Below are 16694 nucleotides of genomic sequence, written 5' to 3'. Positions count from 1 at the left end.
CCTTGGGCACGCCAGAAACCTATGATTGTGGGTTCGAATCCCGGTTCGCCCCGATTATGTTTCTAGGTTTGTCAGCACCATACCCGTGCTCGTGGGTTTCACCGAAGTGGTAAACATCTGAGACCTGCATCACTTGGGGCTTTCCTCCCACATTAAGCTGACACGCCGTGATATAACTGGAATACTGTTAAAAGCGGCGTTAAACTCACTCACTCAGGATAGGAAATCCAAACCTTCCGACTGTCAAGCGTCAGAGATTACTAATCTATGGGTGCGTGGCATAGCAAGCATTTGGAGAATATGCTTAAGTATTTTTTGTGTGTGATCATTTTGTATCCATTCAACTACCAATAAGCCAAATAAAACATGTCCTGATGTTGACATTGCAGAGCGTCCAGCCCTATCGGACCAGCAGCTTGGAATTCTGGGAGGGGCAGCTATTGGCCTCACCAGCATCATCGTCACCATCATCCTTGTCTTCTGCAAACAGAGGTGACACTGACCTCTCAGTCGGGGAATAGCAGGACAGTTTTCAAAAGCCAGTATTTAAAGTGGTAGTTTAGATGCTGTAATATCAGTGAAGAAAGCTGACTTCCGTAGTTCAGGCACATATTGAGTTGATGGGAAGCTTTGATAACGTGGAGTAGTCTACTGGTTTAAGTGTTTGCTTGTCATGTTGAAGAACCAAGTTTGATTCCCCACATGGGTACAATGTGTAAAGCCCATTTCTGGTGTCCCCCGCCGTGATATTGCTGGAATATTGCTAAAAGTGGCATAAAACTGTACTTACCCACTCACTCATTGATAACGTCCTTTCAGCCCATAGCTGATGAATTGTTAATGCCTGATTACGAACTTGTGAAGTGACTGATCCTGATTGAGTCTGTGACTGATCCTCAGTGATCCTGATTGAGTCTGAGACTGATCCTGATTGAGTCTGTGACTGATCCTGATTGAGTTTGTGACTGATCCTGATTGAGCCTGTGACTGATCCTCATTAAGTCTGTGACTGATCCTGTTTGAGTCTGTGACTGATCCTGAGTGATCCTGAATGATCCTGATTGAGTCTGTGACTGATCCTCATAAGTCTGTGATTGATCCTGATTGAGTCTGAGACTGCTCCTGATTGAGTCTGTGACTGTCTTGGTTGAGTCTGTGACTGATCCTGATTGAGTCTGTGACTGATCCTGATTGAGTCTGTGACTGATCCTGATTGAGTCTGAGACTGATCCTGATTGAGTCTGTAACTGATAATGATTGAATCTGAGACTGATAATGATTGAGTCTGTGACTGATCCTGATTGAGTCTGTGACTGATCCTGATTGAGTCTGTGACTGATCCTCATTAAGTCTGAGACTGATCCTGATTGAGTCTGTGACTGATCCTGACATCCTGATTGAGTCTATGACTGATCCTGAGATAATGATTGAATCTGAGACTGATCCTGATTGAGTCTGTGACTGACCCTGACTGATCCTGATTGAGGCTGTGACTGATAATGATTGAATCTGAGACTGATCCTGATTGAGTCTGTGACTGATCCTGATTGAGTCTGAGACTGATCCTGATTGAGTCTGTGACTGATCCTGATTGAATCTGAAACTGATCCTCATTGATTCTGTGACTGATCCTGATTGAGTCTGTGACTGATCCTCATTGATCCTGATTGAGTCTGTGACTGACCCTGATTGAGTCTATGACTGATCCTGATTGATCCTGATTGAGTCTGTGACTGACCCTGAATGAGTCTGTGACTGATCCTGATTGATCCTGATTGTGTCTGTGACTGACATATTTGGAATTGATCCCAATTATTGGTCGCTGCTCATTATATCAATCCTTGGTTTGTCCAGTCCACACTTGATTATTTGCAGGCTATCATGATATACCTGGAATATTGTCGACTGTGGTCATAAGCAGCACCAAACTTCATTCACTCACTCACTATGGCCTATTCATCAGTCTTTATTTCATGACACTGAGAAGGGCAAAGGCCTATGGTATTTACATACAAAGTAGTTAAAGGTACATTTCTGCAATAGAATATACATCAATAACCATGATTGCTGTTAAAATAAGTCAGGTTGTTGAGTAAGTGGATGTTTTGCTTCATGGAAGTTTCATAGAACGGAGGGGCGGTCGGGTAGCCTTGTGGTTCAAGTGTTTGCTCGTCACGCTGAAGGCCTGGGTTCGATTCCCGAAATGGGTACAATGTGTGAAGCCCATTTCTGGTGTCGCCCGCCGTGATATTGCTGAAATATTGCTAAAAGCGGCATAAAACCATACTCACTCACTCACTCATAGAATGGAAAATGACCTCTGATGAATTTGTGACAGTATTTTTAGTCTTCATAAATAAGATATCATTGATTTGGTCCTCGTGAACCAATAATGTACCCTTTGCCTCATCCCACCCCTGACAGTGAACTAATGAGGCGTGGCGTGTGTTTCCCCAGGCAGTTCTACAGACACCATGCCTTGGCTGCAGAGAGTCAGGCTGCACAGACCATAGCTGTCGAGGCTGGATCCCCAACCACACCCACAACTTGTGCCTGCAAGGTAAGTCCCCTCCAACATCATCACCTTCATCATCAGATTGTCTGGTCCAGCCGCGATTATTTACAGACTGACGTCATGTAGGTGGAATATTGCTGAGTGCTGCAACAAACAAACAAACAAACAAACACATAAAGAAATGACATCATCACAAACATAATCGTAAACGTCATCACAAGTGACATAATTACAAACATCATCATCACAAACATCACAAACGTAATCATAAACATCATCACAAACATCATCATCACAAACATCATCACACACATCATCACAAACATGACAAGAAACATCATCACAAACGTTATCATGACAAACGTATCTTCACAAGTAACTCAAGCACTACAATAACATCAACTCAAATTATACCATTATGTCAAATTGCCTCCATACTCAATTTCAATGAAACAGTTACTTTTGGTGTATGAATATGTCCTGTACTGGAACGGTTTCCTTATTTTCAGAGAGAAAAAGTTCCGCCCAGAACAGTGCAAGAACCAGCACCTGTTGCCAAGGAAACAGAAGATACAAGTAACACAGATCCACACATAGCAAACATTGTTGGGGGTCGTGTATACAGTGACGGGTGTAATACTCAGGTATGTTTCCTAGCAACCGTGTTAGGGGGTCGTGTATACAGTGACGGGTGTAATACTCAGGTATGATTCCTAGCAACCGTGTTAGGGGGTCGTGTAAACAGTGACGGGTGTAATACTCAGGTATGTTTCATTGCAACCGTGTTAGGGGGTTGTGTATACAGTGACGGGTGTAATACTCAGGTATGTTTCCTTGCAACCGTGTTAGGGGGTCGTGTATACAGTGACGGGTGTAATACTCAGGTATGGTTCCTAGCAACCGTGTTAGGGGGTCGTGTATACAGTGACGGGTGTAATACTCAGGTATGTTTCCTTGCAACCGTGTTAGGGGGTTGTGTATACAGTGACGGGTGTAATACTCAGGTATGTTTCCTTGCAACCGTGTTAGGGGGTCGTGTATACAGTGACGGGTGTAATACTCAGGTATGTTTCCTAGCAACCGTGTTAGGGGGTCGTGTATACAGCGATGGGTGAAATACTCAGGTATGTTTCCTAGCTACCGTGTAAGTGGGGTTGTGTGTGCCTGATGGCATGGTGTGTACATGCGTGTGTGCCCGATGGCATGGTGTGTACATGTGTGCCTGATGGCATGGTGTGTACATGCGTGTGTGTCTGATGGCATGGTGTGTACATGTGTGTGTGCCTGATGGCATGGTGTGTACATGTGTGTGTGCCTGATGGCATGGTGTGTACATGTGTGCCTCATGGCATGGTGTGTACATGTGTGCCTGATGGCATGGTGTGTACATGTGTATGTGCCTGATGGCATGGTGTGTACATGTGTGTGTGCCTGATGGCATGGTGTGTACATGTGTGCCTGATGGCATGGTGTGTACATGTGTGTGTGTCTGATGGCATGGTGTGTACATGTGTGTGTGCCTGATGTCATGGTGTGTACATGTGTGCCTGATGGCATGGTGTGTACATGTGTGTGTGCCTGATGGCATGGTGTGTACATGTGTGTGTGCCTGATGGCATGGTGTGTACATGTGTGTGTGCCTGATGGTATGGTGTGTAATGTTGTGCCTGATGGCATGGTGTGTACATGTGCGTGTGCCTGATGTCATGGTATGTACATGTTTGTGATGGCATTGGATGTTGCTCATAGTATAAAACACACAAATCTTCTGCATTAAACTGACATGCTGAGATTTTACTGTAATGCTGTTTTAAAAGTACCCTCATTTCTGTTCCCCTAGGCTGAAGAGCTTCTGGCCTTGTTGGCACCGCGAGACGGAAGCTACTCCACCGGCAGCGACAGCCGCTCGACATCAACAGATGGCACAAAAGAGATGTCGGACGACACAGCGACGACTGATGACATCACGACACAGCTGACCCACGACACGGCATGTTAAGCTGTGACCTTGACCCCAGCTCCTTGCTACCTCACTGTACAGAGATGACATGACTGAATGGCCAATGTTGCCATCCCCTATCCGGCAGCCGGTTAATTGTCGTCAGTTATTCACTCTGACCACTCCGAGGCATCGTCTAATTAACTATTGCCATAGTGACAAGTGATGACGTCGACGTCTCAATGTCGGGGCCTCAATGTTGTTTAACACAAATATCCAAGGGAAACAACTCCTTCATGAATAGATAACTTCGTATCAAAGGTGTTAACACTTCTTGGTATCAAGCCATCTTCTCAAATACGAGATTCCTCTTTTAAACCTGTAAGTCTTTTAGACAAGGGAAGTAACTCTTGTTGAGACTTTGGAATGTGTCATCTGTCCGAGTTCTACCATATCAACAGCAGATTCAGGTACCACAGAAGGAATTTAGCCCGAATATATTTTCAAAGGTCTCATGTCAATTATTACAGATGTTTGAAACTACTGATGATATTAGGAGAGACTAGTCGAGAAGCTGCTGCAACAACATTGAGAGACCGATGTGTATAGTTCTTACCTCACTGCAAGTTTTCTTTATAATCAGGAATTGTAACTGTGTCTTGGGCATGAACACTACATCCCGACCATTGGCGGGAATCTACCTCGAGCGAGACTCCCACACCGACTCACGCGAAATGACTCATGCGGTTTGACTCGTGCATAAGCAGGACAGGCAACATAACAGACCCTAACTGGCTGGACGCAATTCCGATGGAATACGTGAGATTTAAATTAGGATGGAGATGTATGCCTGTTTGGATCTTGTGAGCTTTCAGGTTGGATTCTGAATCAGAATTGTTTGGCTTCTGTTGGGATTCCGTTGGAATTCTGCGATGGTTCTGATGGATTCCAGAATGATTCCAGTGGAGTAATTGCACATTGTGGGGGATACAGTGAGCTGGTATAAAGTGTTTGGGTGAAGGATATGCTCCCGAATGGAATCTGGGTCATAAGAATCTACAGTGTTGGTGCATGAAAGCGGGATTGCTGATTTGTAGTTTTACTCGTTGAGACTACCGAGCAAGGACAGTGAGTCATTCCCTGTCGAGACATACTGCATACAACCACATCCAACATCCAGTTGCATCTGTCACCCTGTGAAGAGCTGTCACCACAACCCTGTGAGGAGCTGTCACAACAACGCTGTGAGGAGCTGTTGCTGCTGTCGGCCAATCAGAGAGCATGTTGGTGCAGCTCTCCACGATGTCGTTACCTCGTCTGTATTGCAGACACTGTTGCCGTGGTTACCTCTTCTGTGTTGTGGAGACGTTGCCGCATTGTCTCCATAGCTACCTCTAGTGTCCTCAACGGACCAATCAGGATCAAGGAACGTTGTTCCATCTCGGACCTCGGCACAGGAACAGGCATGACGAAACAGTCATCAGATTCCTTGTGTGATTTACCTCTTATCTTGTCCTAGGTGTAGGAGGCGTGATGTTGGGGTAGGGCCAGAGGTGGGGAACAGGGGACAAGGGATGGGCAAAGGGGGGGGAGGGGACAGTTGGTAAATTTTAGAAAAAAAATATTCACAGTGTAGATCATAAACTATTGCATTTGAATGTCCTGCAAATTGGTGCAGATCCAAGGGAAATCACTCTGGGATTCACCTGCCAAGGGAGACAACTCCTTTGCTATTAACTTTGTTCCATGTACCAGAATTGTTGGCAGGATATTGTATATGCGTCTGGTTGGATTTTTATGCAGGGTGTGATATGTCAGGAACCTGGGCATATCTGACAGAAACGCACAGTGGATATAACATGTGTATGATAAAAGTCGTATCGCCCGGGGGAACAAATAACCAATCACAGCTTGTGTAGGATAAAAACTAGACGGTACCACTCATATCTGTTCTTTCTTGTTTCATTATCATCCATATTTCTGCTTTTGAAGGCTCATTTACATATAGATATATATACATCTATATATTATATACATAGCCATCATCTCCAATAATAGTGCATACCAGTGAAACTAAACGTATTCAAGTTTGACTGGTTTTTTTCAAAGCAACTGTTTCTGGGTTTTTTTCTGTTTTTTTTTGTTTGTATTCTGTACTTTACTGCTAGGTATTACAGAGTGAACGACTGCTGATTGTCATCATCTACAGCTTCGTCAACTTCGTCAACAGGTTTATCAGCAAGTAGGGCTGGTAATTCTGGCAGTACTGGGAGGCTCACACACAGTTACTGTACTGTACACAGTACTGAAAGCCAGAATCTCTGTCTGAAGGGTGCTGCTTACAACTCCATTGATATAAATTCAATGTCTCATTTAGTGATATTTTCTATATTAACTGATGATTTTGACTGATCTATGAAATTACCACAGAAATGCTTTTATTCAGAGAATAGGATTTTGTCTCTTTTCAATATGTGTAATAGTATGGTAAGCCAGAATCTCTGTCTGAAGGGTGCTGGTTACAAGTCCATTGATATAAATTCAATCTCTTTGTTTAGTGATAATTTCTATGTTAACTGATGATTTTGACTGATCTATGAAATTACCACAGAAATGCTTTTATTCAGAGAATAGTATTTTGTCTCTTTTCAATATGTGTAATAGTATGGTAAGCCAGAATCTCTGTCTGAAGGGTGCTGGTTACAAGTCCATTGATATAAATTCAATCTCTTCGTTTAGTGATAATTTCTATGTTAACTGATGATTTTGACTGATCTATGAAATTACCACAGAAATGCTTTTATTCAGAGAATAGTATTTTGTCTCTTTTCAATATGTGTAATAGTATGGTAAGCCAGAATCTCTGTCTGAAGGGTGCTGGTTACAAGTCCATTGATATAAATTCAATCTCTTTGTTTAGTGATAATTTCTATGTTAACTGATGATTTTGACTGATCTATGAAATTACCACAGAAATGCTTTTATTCAGAGAATAGTATTTTGTCTCTTTTCAATATGTGTAATAGTATGGTAAGCCAGAATCTCTGTCTGAAGGTTGCTGGTTACAAGTCCATTGATATAAATTCAATCTCTTCGTTTAGTGATAATTTCTATGTTAACTGATGATTTTGACTGATCTATGAAATTACCACAGAAATGCTTTTATTCAGAGAATAGTATTTTGTCTCTTTTCAATATGTGTAATAGTATGGTAAGCCACAATCTCTGTCTGAAGGTTGCTGGTTACAAGTCCATTGATATAAATTCAATCTCTTCGTTTAGTGATAATTTCTATGTTAACTGATGATTTTGACTGATCTATGAAATTACCACAGAAATGCTTTTATTCAGAGAATAGGATTTGTCCTTTTTTCAATATGTGTAAAATACATGCTGCATTCTTGATGCTTGTTCAGTTATAAAACAGTGTATGAATTTTCTCTGAAACCAACAAACAAACCACTTTATTTCTTTACTGGCCCCCACATAAATGAGGCTTTTCTAGGGGCCAGTACTTGAGGCATGGTGCAAAGTTCTAAGTCTTCGAGGCTGGATCTCCAGGAGAGCCACTGCACAGGCTGACTGCTCTTACAAGGCGTGGGTGGGTGGTCTGGAGGCTGATTGTTCGGGGAGAACAATGAGAGATAATAATTTGGGTGGGGGAAAGACTTGGTGGTTAATTGTTTGGGTGGGGGAAAGACTTGGTGGTTAATTGTTTGGGTGGAGGAAGGACTAGGTGATTAATTGTTTGGGTGAATGAAGGACTGGGTGGTTAATTGTTTAGGGTGAGAGGACTTGGTGGTTAATTATTTAGGGTGAGAGGACTAGGTGGTTAATTATTTAGGGTGAGAGGACTTGGTGGTTAATTGTTTAGGGTGAGAGGACTAGGTGGTTAATTCTTTTGGGGTGAGAGGACTAGGTGGTTAATTGTTTGGGGGTGAGAGGACTAGGTGGTTAATTGTTTGGGGGTGAGAGGACTAGGTGGTTAATTGTTTGGGTGGAGGAAGGACTTGGTGGTTAATTGTTTCGGGTGAGGGAAGACTAGATGGTTAATTGTTTGGGGTGAGAGAAGACTAGATGGTTAATCGTTTGGGGGTGAGAGGACTAGGTGGTTAGTTTTTTGGGGTGAGAGGACTAGGTAGCTAGTTTTTTAGAGTGAGAGGACTAGGTGGTTAATTGTTTGGGGGTGAGAGCGGACTAGGTAGTTAGTTTTTTTGGGGTGAGAGGACTAGGTGGTTAATTGTTTGGGGGTGAGAGTGGACTAGGTGGTTAATTGTTTGGGGGTGAGAGGACTAGGTGGTTAATTGTTTGGGGGTGAGAGCGGACTAAGTGGTTAATTGTTTGGGGTGAGAGGACTAGGTGGTTAATTGTTTGGGGGTGAGAGGACTAGGTGGTTAATTGTTTGGGGGTGAGAGGTCTAGGTGGTTAATTGTTTGGGGTTCATAATTGGGTGGGGGGATGGCAGGACTTGGGGTTAGGAGGATGAAATTTCAAGGGTAGGGATGGTGGGTGTTTTTTTTAACATAATTCTTTTTAACAGAATTTGAATTTTATTGACATAAATTCTTTTACTCAATACTGGAGAAAATGAAATATATCGACTTATAGTAGTGCTGGGTCAGCCTGTCTGTGCCTCCCTGCAGTAGACCAGCCTAGGGACATTGGACTGTGGAGCAGCTACAATCGGTATCGCGAGTACAAAACACTCTCCTCTCACCATCTTCTGTCAGCACACTCACGCTCTGATGGCTCTCCTTGGGGTGTTGGTATCACTCATGCAACTCCATGTTAGGCTTTTAATATTTAGTATATTGGGTAAACTGGATCAAGCCTAATTAGTGTGGTTGCTGTCTTGTTAGGAGGAAACATATTTGAAGGAGTAGAGCTGTTTATCACTGTTTGCGATTGTTCAGAAATTTTGGATAGTTTCGGGGGATCAGAAATAAATATTTTGGGAAAAGGGGAATATAGCCATGGTCGTGGGTGGGTGGTGGTGTGGTACTTGGTATTCGGTACAGTAATAATGATATGGGGTCTTTGGGGGTTGTTGATAGAAGGATGCCTAATGGCACCCCTTGGGATAGTAGGCGAAGGCGGTTCCAGATCAGGTATGTGTGTTGGTAGAAGGTTAGAGACCTACCATTTGATGTTGTTGAGGGTCCTGGGATTTTTTCGATGAAATGGATTTGTTCCCGAAAATTCTTGAATTCCAGCCCATACCCTTCCCCCCTCAAGAATATTAACTGGTTGGTCCCTTACTTAATGGTATCCAAGATCAGGTGTGTGTTGGTAGAAGGATGGGAAGGTTGTGGAAGTGGAACCAGATCAGGTGTGTGTTGGTTGAAGGATGGGAAGGTTGTGGAAGTGGAACCAGATCAGGTGTGTGTTGGTAGAAGGATGGGAAGGTTGTGGATGTGGAACCAGATCAGGTGTGCGTTGGTAGAAGGATGGGAAGGTTGTGGAAGCGGAAACAGATCAGGTGTGTGTGTGTTGGTAGAAAGATGGGAAGGTTGTGGAAGTGGAACCAGATCAGGTGTGTGTTGGTAGAAGGATGGGAAGGTTGTGGAAGTGGAAACAGATCAGGTGTGTGTTGGTAGAAGGATGGGAAGGTTGTGGATGTGGAACCAGATCAGGTGTGTGTTGGTAGAAGGATGGGAAGGTTGTGGAAGTGGAACCAGATCAGGTGTGTGTTGGTAGAAAGATGGGAAGGTTGTGGAAGCGGAACCAGATCAGGTGTGTGTTGGTAGAAGGATGGGAAGGTTGTGGAAGTGGAACCAGATCAGGTGTGTGTTGGTAGAAAGATGGGAAGGTTGTGGAAGCGGAACCAGATCAGGTGTGTGTTGGTAGAAGGATGGGAAGGTTGTGGAAGCGGAACCAGATCAGGTGTGTGTTGGTAGAAGGTTGTAGAAGTGGAACCAGATCAGGTGTGTGTTGGTAGAAGGATGGGAAGGTTGTGGAAGTGGAATCAGATCAGATGTGTGTTGGTTGAAGGATGGGATGGTTGTGGAAGTGGAACCAGATCAGGTGTGTGCTGGTAGAAGGAATTTGAAGGTTGTGGAAGTGGAACCAGATCAGTTGTGTGTTGGTAGAAGGATGGGAAGGTTGTGGAAGTGGAACCAGATCAGTTGTGTGTTGGTAGAAGGATGGGAAGGTTGTGGAAGTGGAACAAGATCAGGTGTGTGTTGGTAGAAGGATGGGAAGGTTGTGGAAGCGGAACCAGATCAGGTGTGTGTTGGTAGAAGGATGGGAAGGTTGTGGAAGTGGAACCAGATCAGGTGTGTGTTGGTAGAAAGATGGGAAGGTTGTGGAAGCGGAACCAGATAAGGTGTGTGTTGGTAGAAGGATGGGAAGGTTGTGGAAGTGGAAACAGATCAGGTGTGTGTTGGTAGAAGGATGGGAAGGTTGTGGAAGTGGAACCAGATCAGGTGTGTGTTGGTAGAAGGATGGGAAGGTTGTGGAAGTGGAAACAGATCAGGTGTGTGTTGGTAGAAGGATGGGAAGGTTGTGGAAGCGGAAACAGATCAGGTGTGTGTTGGTAGAAGGATGGAAAGGTAGATGGAAGCAGAACCAGATCAGGTGTGTGTTGGTAGAAGGATGGGAAGGTTGTGGAAGTGGAACCAGATCAGGTGTGTGTTGGTAGAAGGATGGGAAGGTTGTGGAAGCGGAAACAGATCAGATGTTTGTTGGTAGAAGGATGGGAAGGTTGTGGAAGCGGAATCAGATCAGGTGTGTGTTGGTAGAAGGATGGGAAAGTTGTGGAAGCGGAATCAGATCAGGTGTGTGTTGGTAGAAGGATGGGAAGGTTGTGGAAGTAGAACCAGATCAGGTGTGTGTTGGTAGAAGGTGGTGTGAGACACATAGCATTACACATTGTACCTCCAGTTAATCTACCTCAGACGTCCTATACAGCCTTCATCCCACCACTTCAGCAGCAGCATCAGCAGCAGCAACACTCTTTATACAACAATGTGGACATACACCTTTTTAAATCTAAATCCAGTCCCTCATTGTCACACACTTGTGTTCTACTTTGTATCAATTATTGTGCCACTTTGTTGATTCCTCAGACAACTGTGTACAATATGTCATATGGCAACTAGGAAACTAAGGATGCACTTTTTCAATTGTAACAGTGTATAACAATGTTTAACCCCGAAGCAGCTCTCAGTTGTTAGTTCACCACAGAAGTAAGTGACACTTTATTGTACACACTGTTAGGCACAGATCTGATTGTATTGACTTTTGTGCATGTTTCGATTATTCATTTTTTAAGGCTGACCTTGACCTAAGTAAACCTCATTTGACCTTTTGGGTGACCTTTACCTTTTGGGTAACCTTGAGCTGTTATATATGTGTGCTTTGTGCTAAAGTGTATATCTATGTGGTTCACAGACAGTAGGATTTATCTCATAACAATATGATGTCAGTTTGAATGTGTATCATTTAATTGGTCTGTCCTTGTTAGTATGGTTGTGTTGTTCAGGTATTTGGCAATTCAGTGTCTGCGCCCAGGTAATGTTACAATGTATGGAGAGGAATGTAGTTTATCATTGAATCATTTTATAGCTGTGTGCACAGGTAGACTAGGAACGTTTAAATGGGGTGATCCTGGGAGTAGATGCTTTGTGATTCTTGGCCTTCATCCGCTTCAAGCACGATGCGCTTGTGTTGCTACTGTTGCATGTGCGCTCCCTGATCTCTCCTGTACCATAGTATGGCAGACAACTATATTGTACATAGAGTTAATTGACAGGTCGACCCGTGGTGCTGAGAGACATAAAGTGTAAAGGTCGATCTGTGGTGCTGACAGAAATGGCATGAAAAAGTCGACCTTGGTGCTGACACACAAAGAGCTAAAGGTCGACCTTGGTGCTGACAGACAAAGATCAAAGGTCGACCTTGATGCTGGCAGACATAGAGTGCAAAGGTCGACCTTTGGTGCTCACAAAAAAGATCAAAGGTCGACCTTGGTGCTTGCAGATATAGGGTGCAAAGGTCGACCTTTGGTGCTGACAGATGTAGAGTGCAAAGATCCACCTTTGGTGCTGGTAGATGTAGAGTGCAAAGGTCGACCTTTGGTGCTGACAGAGATATCCTTTCCAGGTCTACCTGTCAAACTACATAGCCTGTGCTAGCACCATTTTATTAAATACACCAGACATATAAAGATGACTTAAAAACTAGTGAAAGAACTGACCATCCAGAAAATTGGGCGGCAGGTGGGCTGGAATACTTGTTTGGCTGCTGGGGGGTTGAGGCTTGGGAGATCAGTAAAGAGCACTTGAAGGCTTAATCTAGAACATATAGGTTGAACACGCTTGTGGGAACTTCTTGTAATTATGGAACATGTAAGTACTTAGTAAAACTTATATTTGACATGAATCTAGATTAAGCCTATCTATCAGTATTGCTTGTAGTGCTTATAGCTTATAACTGCGCATCTGCTTGTCCGTCCGTTCTGTACCGTCAGCATCGATGAGAGTGTTGGTAGTTATCTCCCCTTAATGGAGACCGATAGCTGTCAGTTATTGCGAAATTCAATGAAGGTAGCAAGAACTACCACCTTCAGAAATAACTTGATTTGTTAGATTTACGTGACCTTGGAAGTATTTACATTCATATGAAGCGAGAGAGTACATTGAGCAGTTTGTGACATCTGTTAGTTTAGGGGGGCGTTCGGGTAGCCTAGCGGTTAAAGCGTTCGCTCGTCACGCCAAAGACCCGGGTTCGATTCCCGACATGGGTACATTGTGTGAAGCCCCTTTCTGGTGTCCCCCGCCGTGATATTGCTGGAATATTGCTAAAAGCGGCGTAAAATCAAACTCAGTCAGAGGCAGTCAGTTAGTTTAGGCCTGTATTTAGATTCTGGCGAAGGGGATTATAGAACTGACAGATGTCATGCACCATCTTGCCCCAGCCATGTTCAGTAAATGTTTTGTTCTGGTTACCATAACAACCATTCAACCTTTACATGAGTGGTGGTTCAGATGGACTGCATCTTCTCGTCTTCGATGTGATGATGTTTTAAGAGAATTTACGTCTTTTATCATTTGGAGGTCGTATTGTACTTAGTTGTTAAAAGGTTTTATTGTGAAAACGGAATTTCAACTGTGACGTTAAGGAAGTGTTTTTTGAATGACTAGAAACCAAGTAGCTATGACTGCACATATCCTGAGCCTTGTCTCTTTTTAAGAAAGAATCAGAATGTAAACTAACTTGTCCAACTTTGTTTCAGCCTTATTAACCTTGTCTTCCAGGTTATGTATAATGTTAAAGAAATAATTTCTTCGCTGTCATTAGGATTTAATATAGGTAGGTAGGGCTGGGACGGGTAACTCGGGTACTCGGGTTGGGTGGGTACTTAGTACGACCCGGGTACCCACAGGACTACCCGGACCCGTGGTTAGTCATGTGATATATTTCTTCAGGACATTAACAATAAAATTTCATGGTTACACCTTATAAGAACGAGTCGCTAATGTTCGCATTTCTTTCTGAGTGTGCACACATTCCTTCTGATTTTTATATGTTTTAGTAAAGACAAAGCTTCAGCCAGCTTCAGCATAGGCACGATCAGATCGTTTTATACTATATATAAATACTTTTTGCCATTAAAAAACTTCCCATTTGAACATTTTGTACCTAACTTGAGACCTGGAGTGGTTCCCCGGTTAAGGTCGGGTAACAGTAAATTTAGACTCGTCCCAGCGTTATTGGTAGGACAAGTATTTTCTTGTGACTTTGTTTTTCATCACACAGCATGTCGTTTTGAATCAGGTTATATCTTGAGCTATATTATACAACTGTATTAAAAATTATCATATAACACAATTACTTTACAAAAAGATGTTAGACATGAGAACATTGTGGGAAGAAAATGGGATTGATACTAAAACTTTTGATAAAAGTATAATTCGCAAAGTAGGATTATGGTCACATAAACTGTTGGCATTAAATGCCAGATGTTTGCAGTCAGCATTTCACGATCTGACTAGTAGGGAAAATTGGAATAGTTGTGTGGCTTCAGATTAGCCGTTCATGTGATACACACGGAACCGGTGTTTGTGACCTTCACCATGAAATTTTGGAATATTATGGTCAAGGATAAAGTTGAGGGACTTTATTTGTCCCATGTTTGTTGAAAGGAATGCTTACCATGTTTCTAGACCATCACTTCGATCGTGGTATTTGGCCTTTGACTTTTCAATTCATCTATCCAACCTGAGCGTAAACCTGTAGTGTGTATGCACTGGGTGTGTTCAATAAAAAGATAATCTAGAAAGATGGTATGCATTAATGCCAGTCGGGAGGACTTTAAATTCACCATGTTATTTTATTTTTATTTGCATTAAATGCATTTTTAGTGCTCAGATAGTTAAAGGACTACAATGTCATTAAATATAGTAGTTAAAGTGTTGCTTGGCAACAGGAATTATATGATAACACTGTTGTGAAGACATCCCAGCTGGTGCCAGCGTTCCTTGGGATGATACCATGGCAACAGAAGCAGCTGACCAGTTTGGACAACGAATCATTGATGAGTAGTGGGGTACTGAGAGACGATTGGCTGTCTTTGTTGCCATGGACACGTAGAACCTGGCACCGGCTGGTTCAACATTACCATGGAGACGGTCGCTTGTTATGTTCAACAATGTACATGTATGTTTGTAAATATGACATGTATCCTCATCACACATAGTATTGTCTGCAGCTGTAGGGACAACGTTGCTTGGCAACACATCATGCAAATCAGTGGGTGGCTGCTTATCGATGAGGCTACTTCTGCGCCGCTAGCAGCATGGGATGTATGAGTCGAGTGCTTGTTCACAAGGCATCGTCTATGCCATTCTACACCTTAACATAGGATTCACTAGTCGATTGCCTTGTCGAACGATCACTTTCTTCTAGGATGGCAAGTAACACGTCTTTGATGGTACCACTGCTTCGCCATCATCACGGAAGGTACGCCCTGCCTTGCTGTCTCCTAATTCATACCCATGCTGCTAGCCTTGTCTTGCTTAGCCTGCTATTGGTCAGAGTTGACCCGCCATCACTTGTACACGTGCTTCCCTCCTAACGGACAAGTCTGGTTCTTTATTGTTTCATCTGGTAACCTTCTTGCTTTTGATAAGATCTGCCTTTCTATTTCTTGGTCTCCATCAATCATATTAATCTTTCAGCAAGTAGCACTTCGCAAGTGTCTTTCATAATTAATCCTGCAGTTGATATTTGATTTAGGTGCCAAAAATATTTGCGCTCTGACTGAATGGTCATTTTGGAAGGAGACATCAACATCAGAGACCATAAAATAGATTTTTATTTTATGGTCTCTGTCCCTACATAACGTCATGGAAAATTTGGGTTTAAATGTTAATAAATGTAACTTTATCGATACGCTTCAATCAAGTTTCATAACATCAGCCAAATCTGGTCATAAAATATTTATGGCTACTAGTGCCAATATAGAGGTATGGGTGTTACCGACAATGTTACCTCTCTTCTGTGACCTATAAGGCCTCAACGTGTGATTCTACTTTCAGTAATCCATGCTTGCCGTAAAAGGTGACTATGCTTGTCGTAAGAGGCGACTAACGGGATCGGGTGGTCAGGCTCTCTGATTTGGTTGATGCATGTCATCGTATCCCAATTGCGTGGATCGATGCTCATGATATTAATCACTGGATTATCTGGTCCAGACTCGATTATCTACAGACCGCCGTCATATAGCTGGAATATTGCTGAGTGAGGCGTGTCCAACAAACCAAACCAACCAACAACTTTGTTGAAAGGGCAATGGCTGAAAAACATTAAAAGTTGTCTCCCTTGAGTAATTTTCACGTACTGAAGAGCGACATCTCAGTGGTGTAGTAATCCCTCTTTCTACCTCCATTTCCTGTAATCAGTGTGGAACCGAGGGGAGATAACTTGTGTCTACAAGTGATGACAGGTTACCTGGCAACCAGTGTATGTTACGTGTCTAAGGTGAATGTGTGGCTTTTCTTTTAACTTTAGAAGAATAAAAATTATATTTAATTGTGACAACATTTTTTGTTATATTTCTGAGACATTTCGTCGAGAATTCCAGTGACATGTATCAGAAACACAGAAAGTATACACAGTATCACAAATGTAAGAAGTATACACAGTATCACACATGTAAGAAGTATACACAGTATGACACTTGTAAAAAGTATACACTGTATCACACATGTAAGAAGTATACACAGTATCACACATGTA

General features: G+C 42.8%; 1 protein-coding gene across 6 annotated transcripts in view; it reads left to right on the top strand.

Annotated features, from left to right (window-relative positions):
* The window catches only part of LOC124143352 (protogenin-like), a 94942-nt gene extending 78449 nt beyond the window's left edge, over nt 1-16493 (top strand). Inside the window, exons 18-23 of one of the 6 annotated variants that reach the window (XM_048395296.1) lie at nt 390-492; nt 2425-2560; nt 3025-3159; nt 4356-9933; nt 9988-10354; nt 10647-16493. In XM_048395296.1, coding sequence (XP_048251253.1) covers nt 390-492; nt 2425-2560; nt 3025-3159; nt 4356-4514 — 533 coding nt within the window. In that variant the 3' untranslated portion in view covers nt 4515-9933; nt 9988-10354; nt 10647-16493. Of the gene's footprint in view, nt 1-389; nt 493-2424; nt 2561-3024; nt 3160-4355; nt 9934-9963 lie in introns of all 6 variants that reach the window. The other 5 variants (XM_048395295.1, XM_048395294.1, XM_048395297.1 and 2 more) reach the window with 5 other exon arrangements.
* The last annotated feature ends 201 nt before the right edge of the window (nt 16494-16694 follow it).

Source organism: Haliotis rufescens, unplaced genomic scaffold, assembly GCF_023055435.1.
Source record: "Haliotis rufescens isolate VD_foot unplaced genomic scaffold, xgHalRufe1.0.p SCAF_14, whole genome shotgun sequence".
NCBI classification, from domain to species: Eukaryota; Metazoa; Mollusca; class Gastropoda; order Lepetellida; family Haliotidae; genus Haliotis; species Haliotis rufescens.
This window is presented reverse-complemented; position numbering and strand designations above follow the sequence as displayed.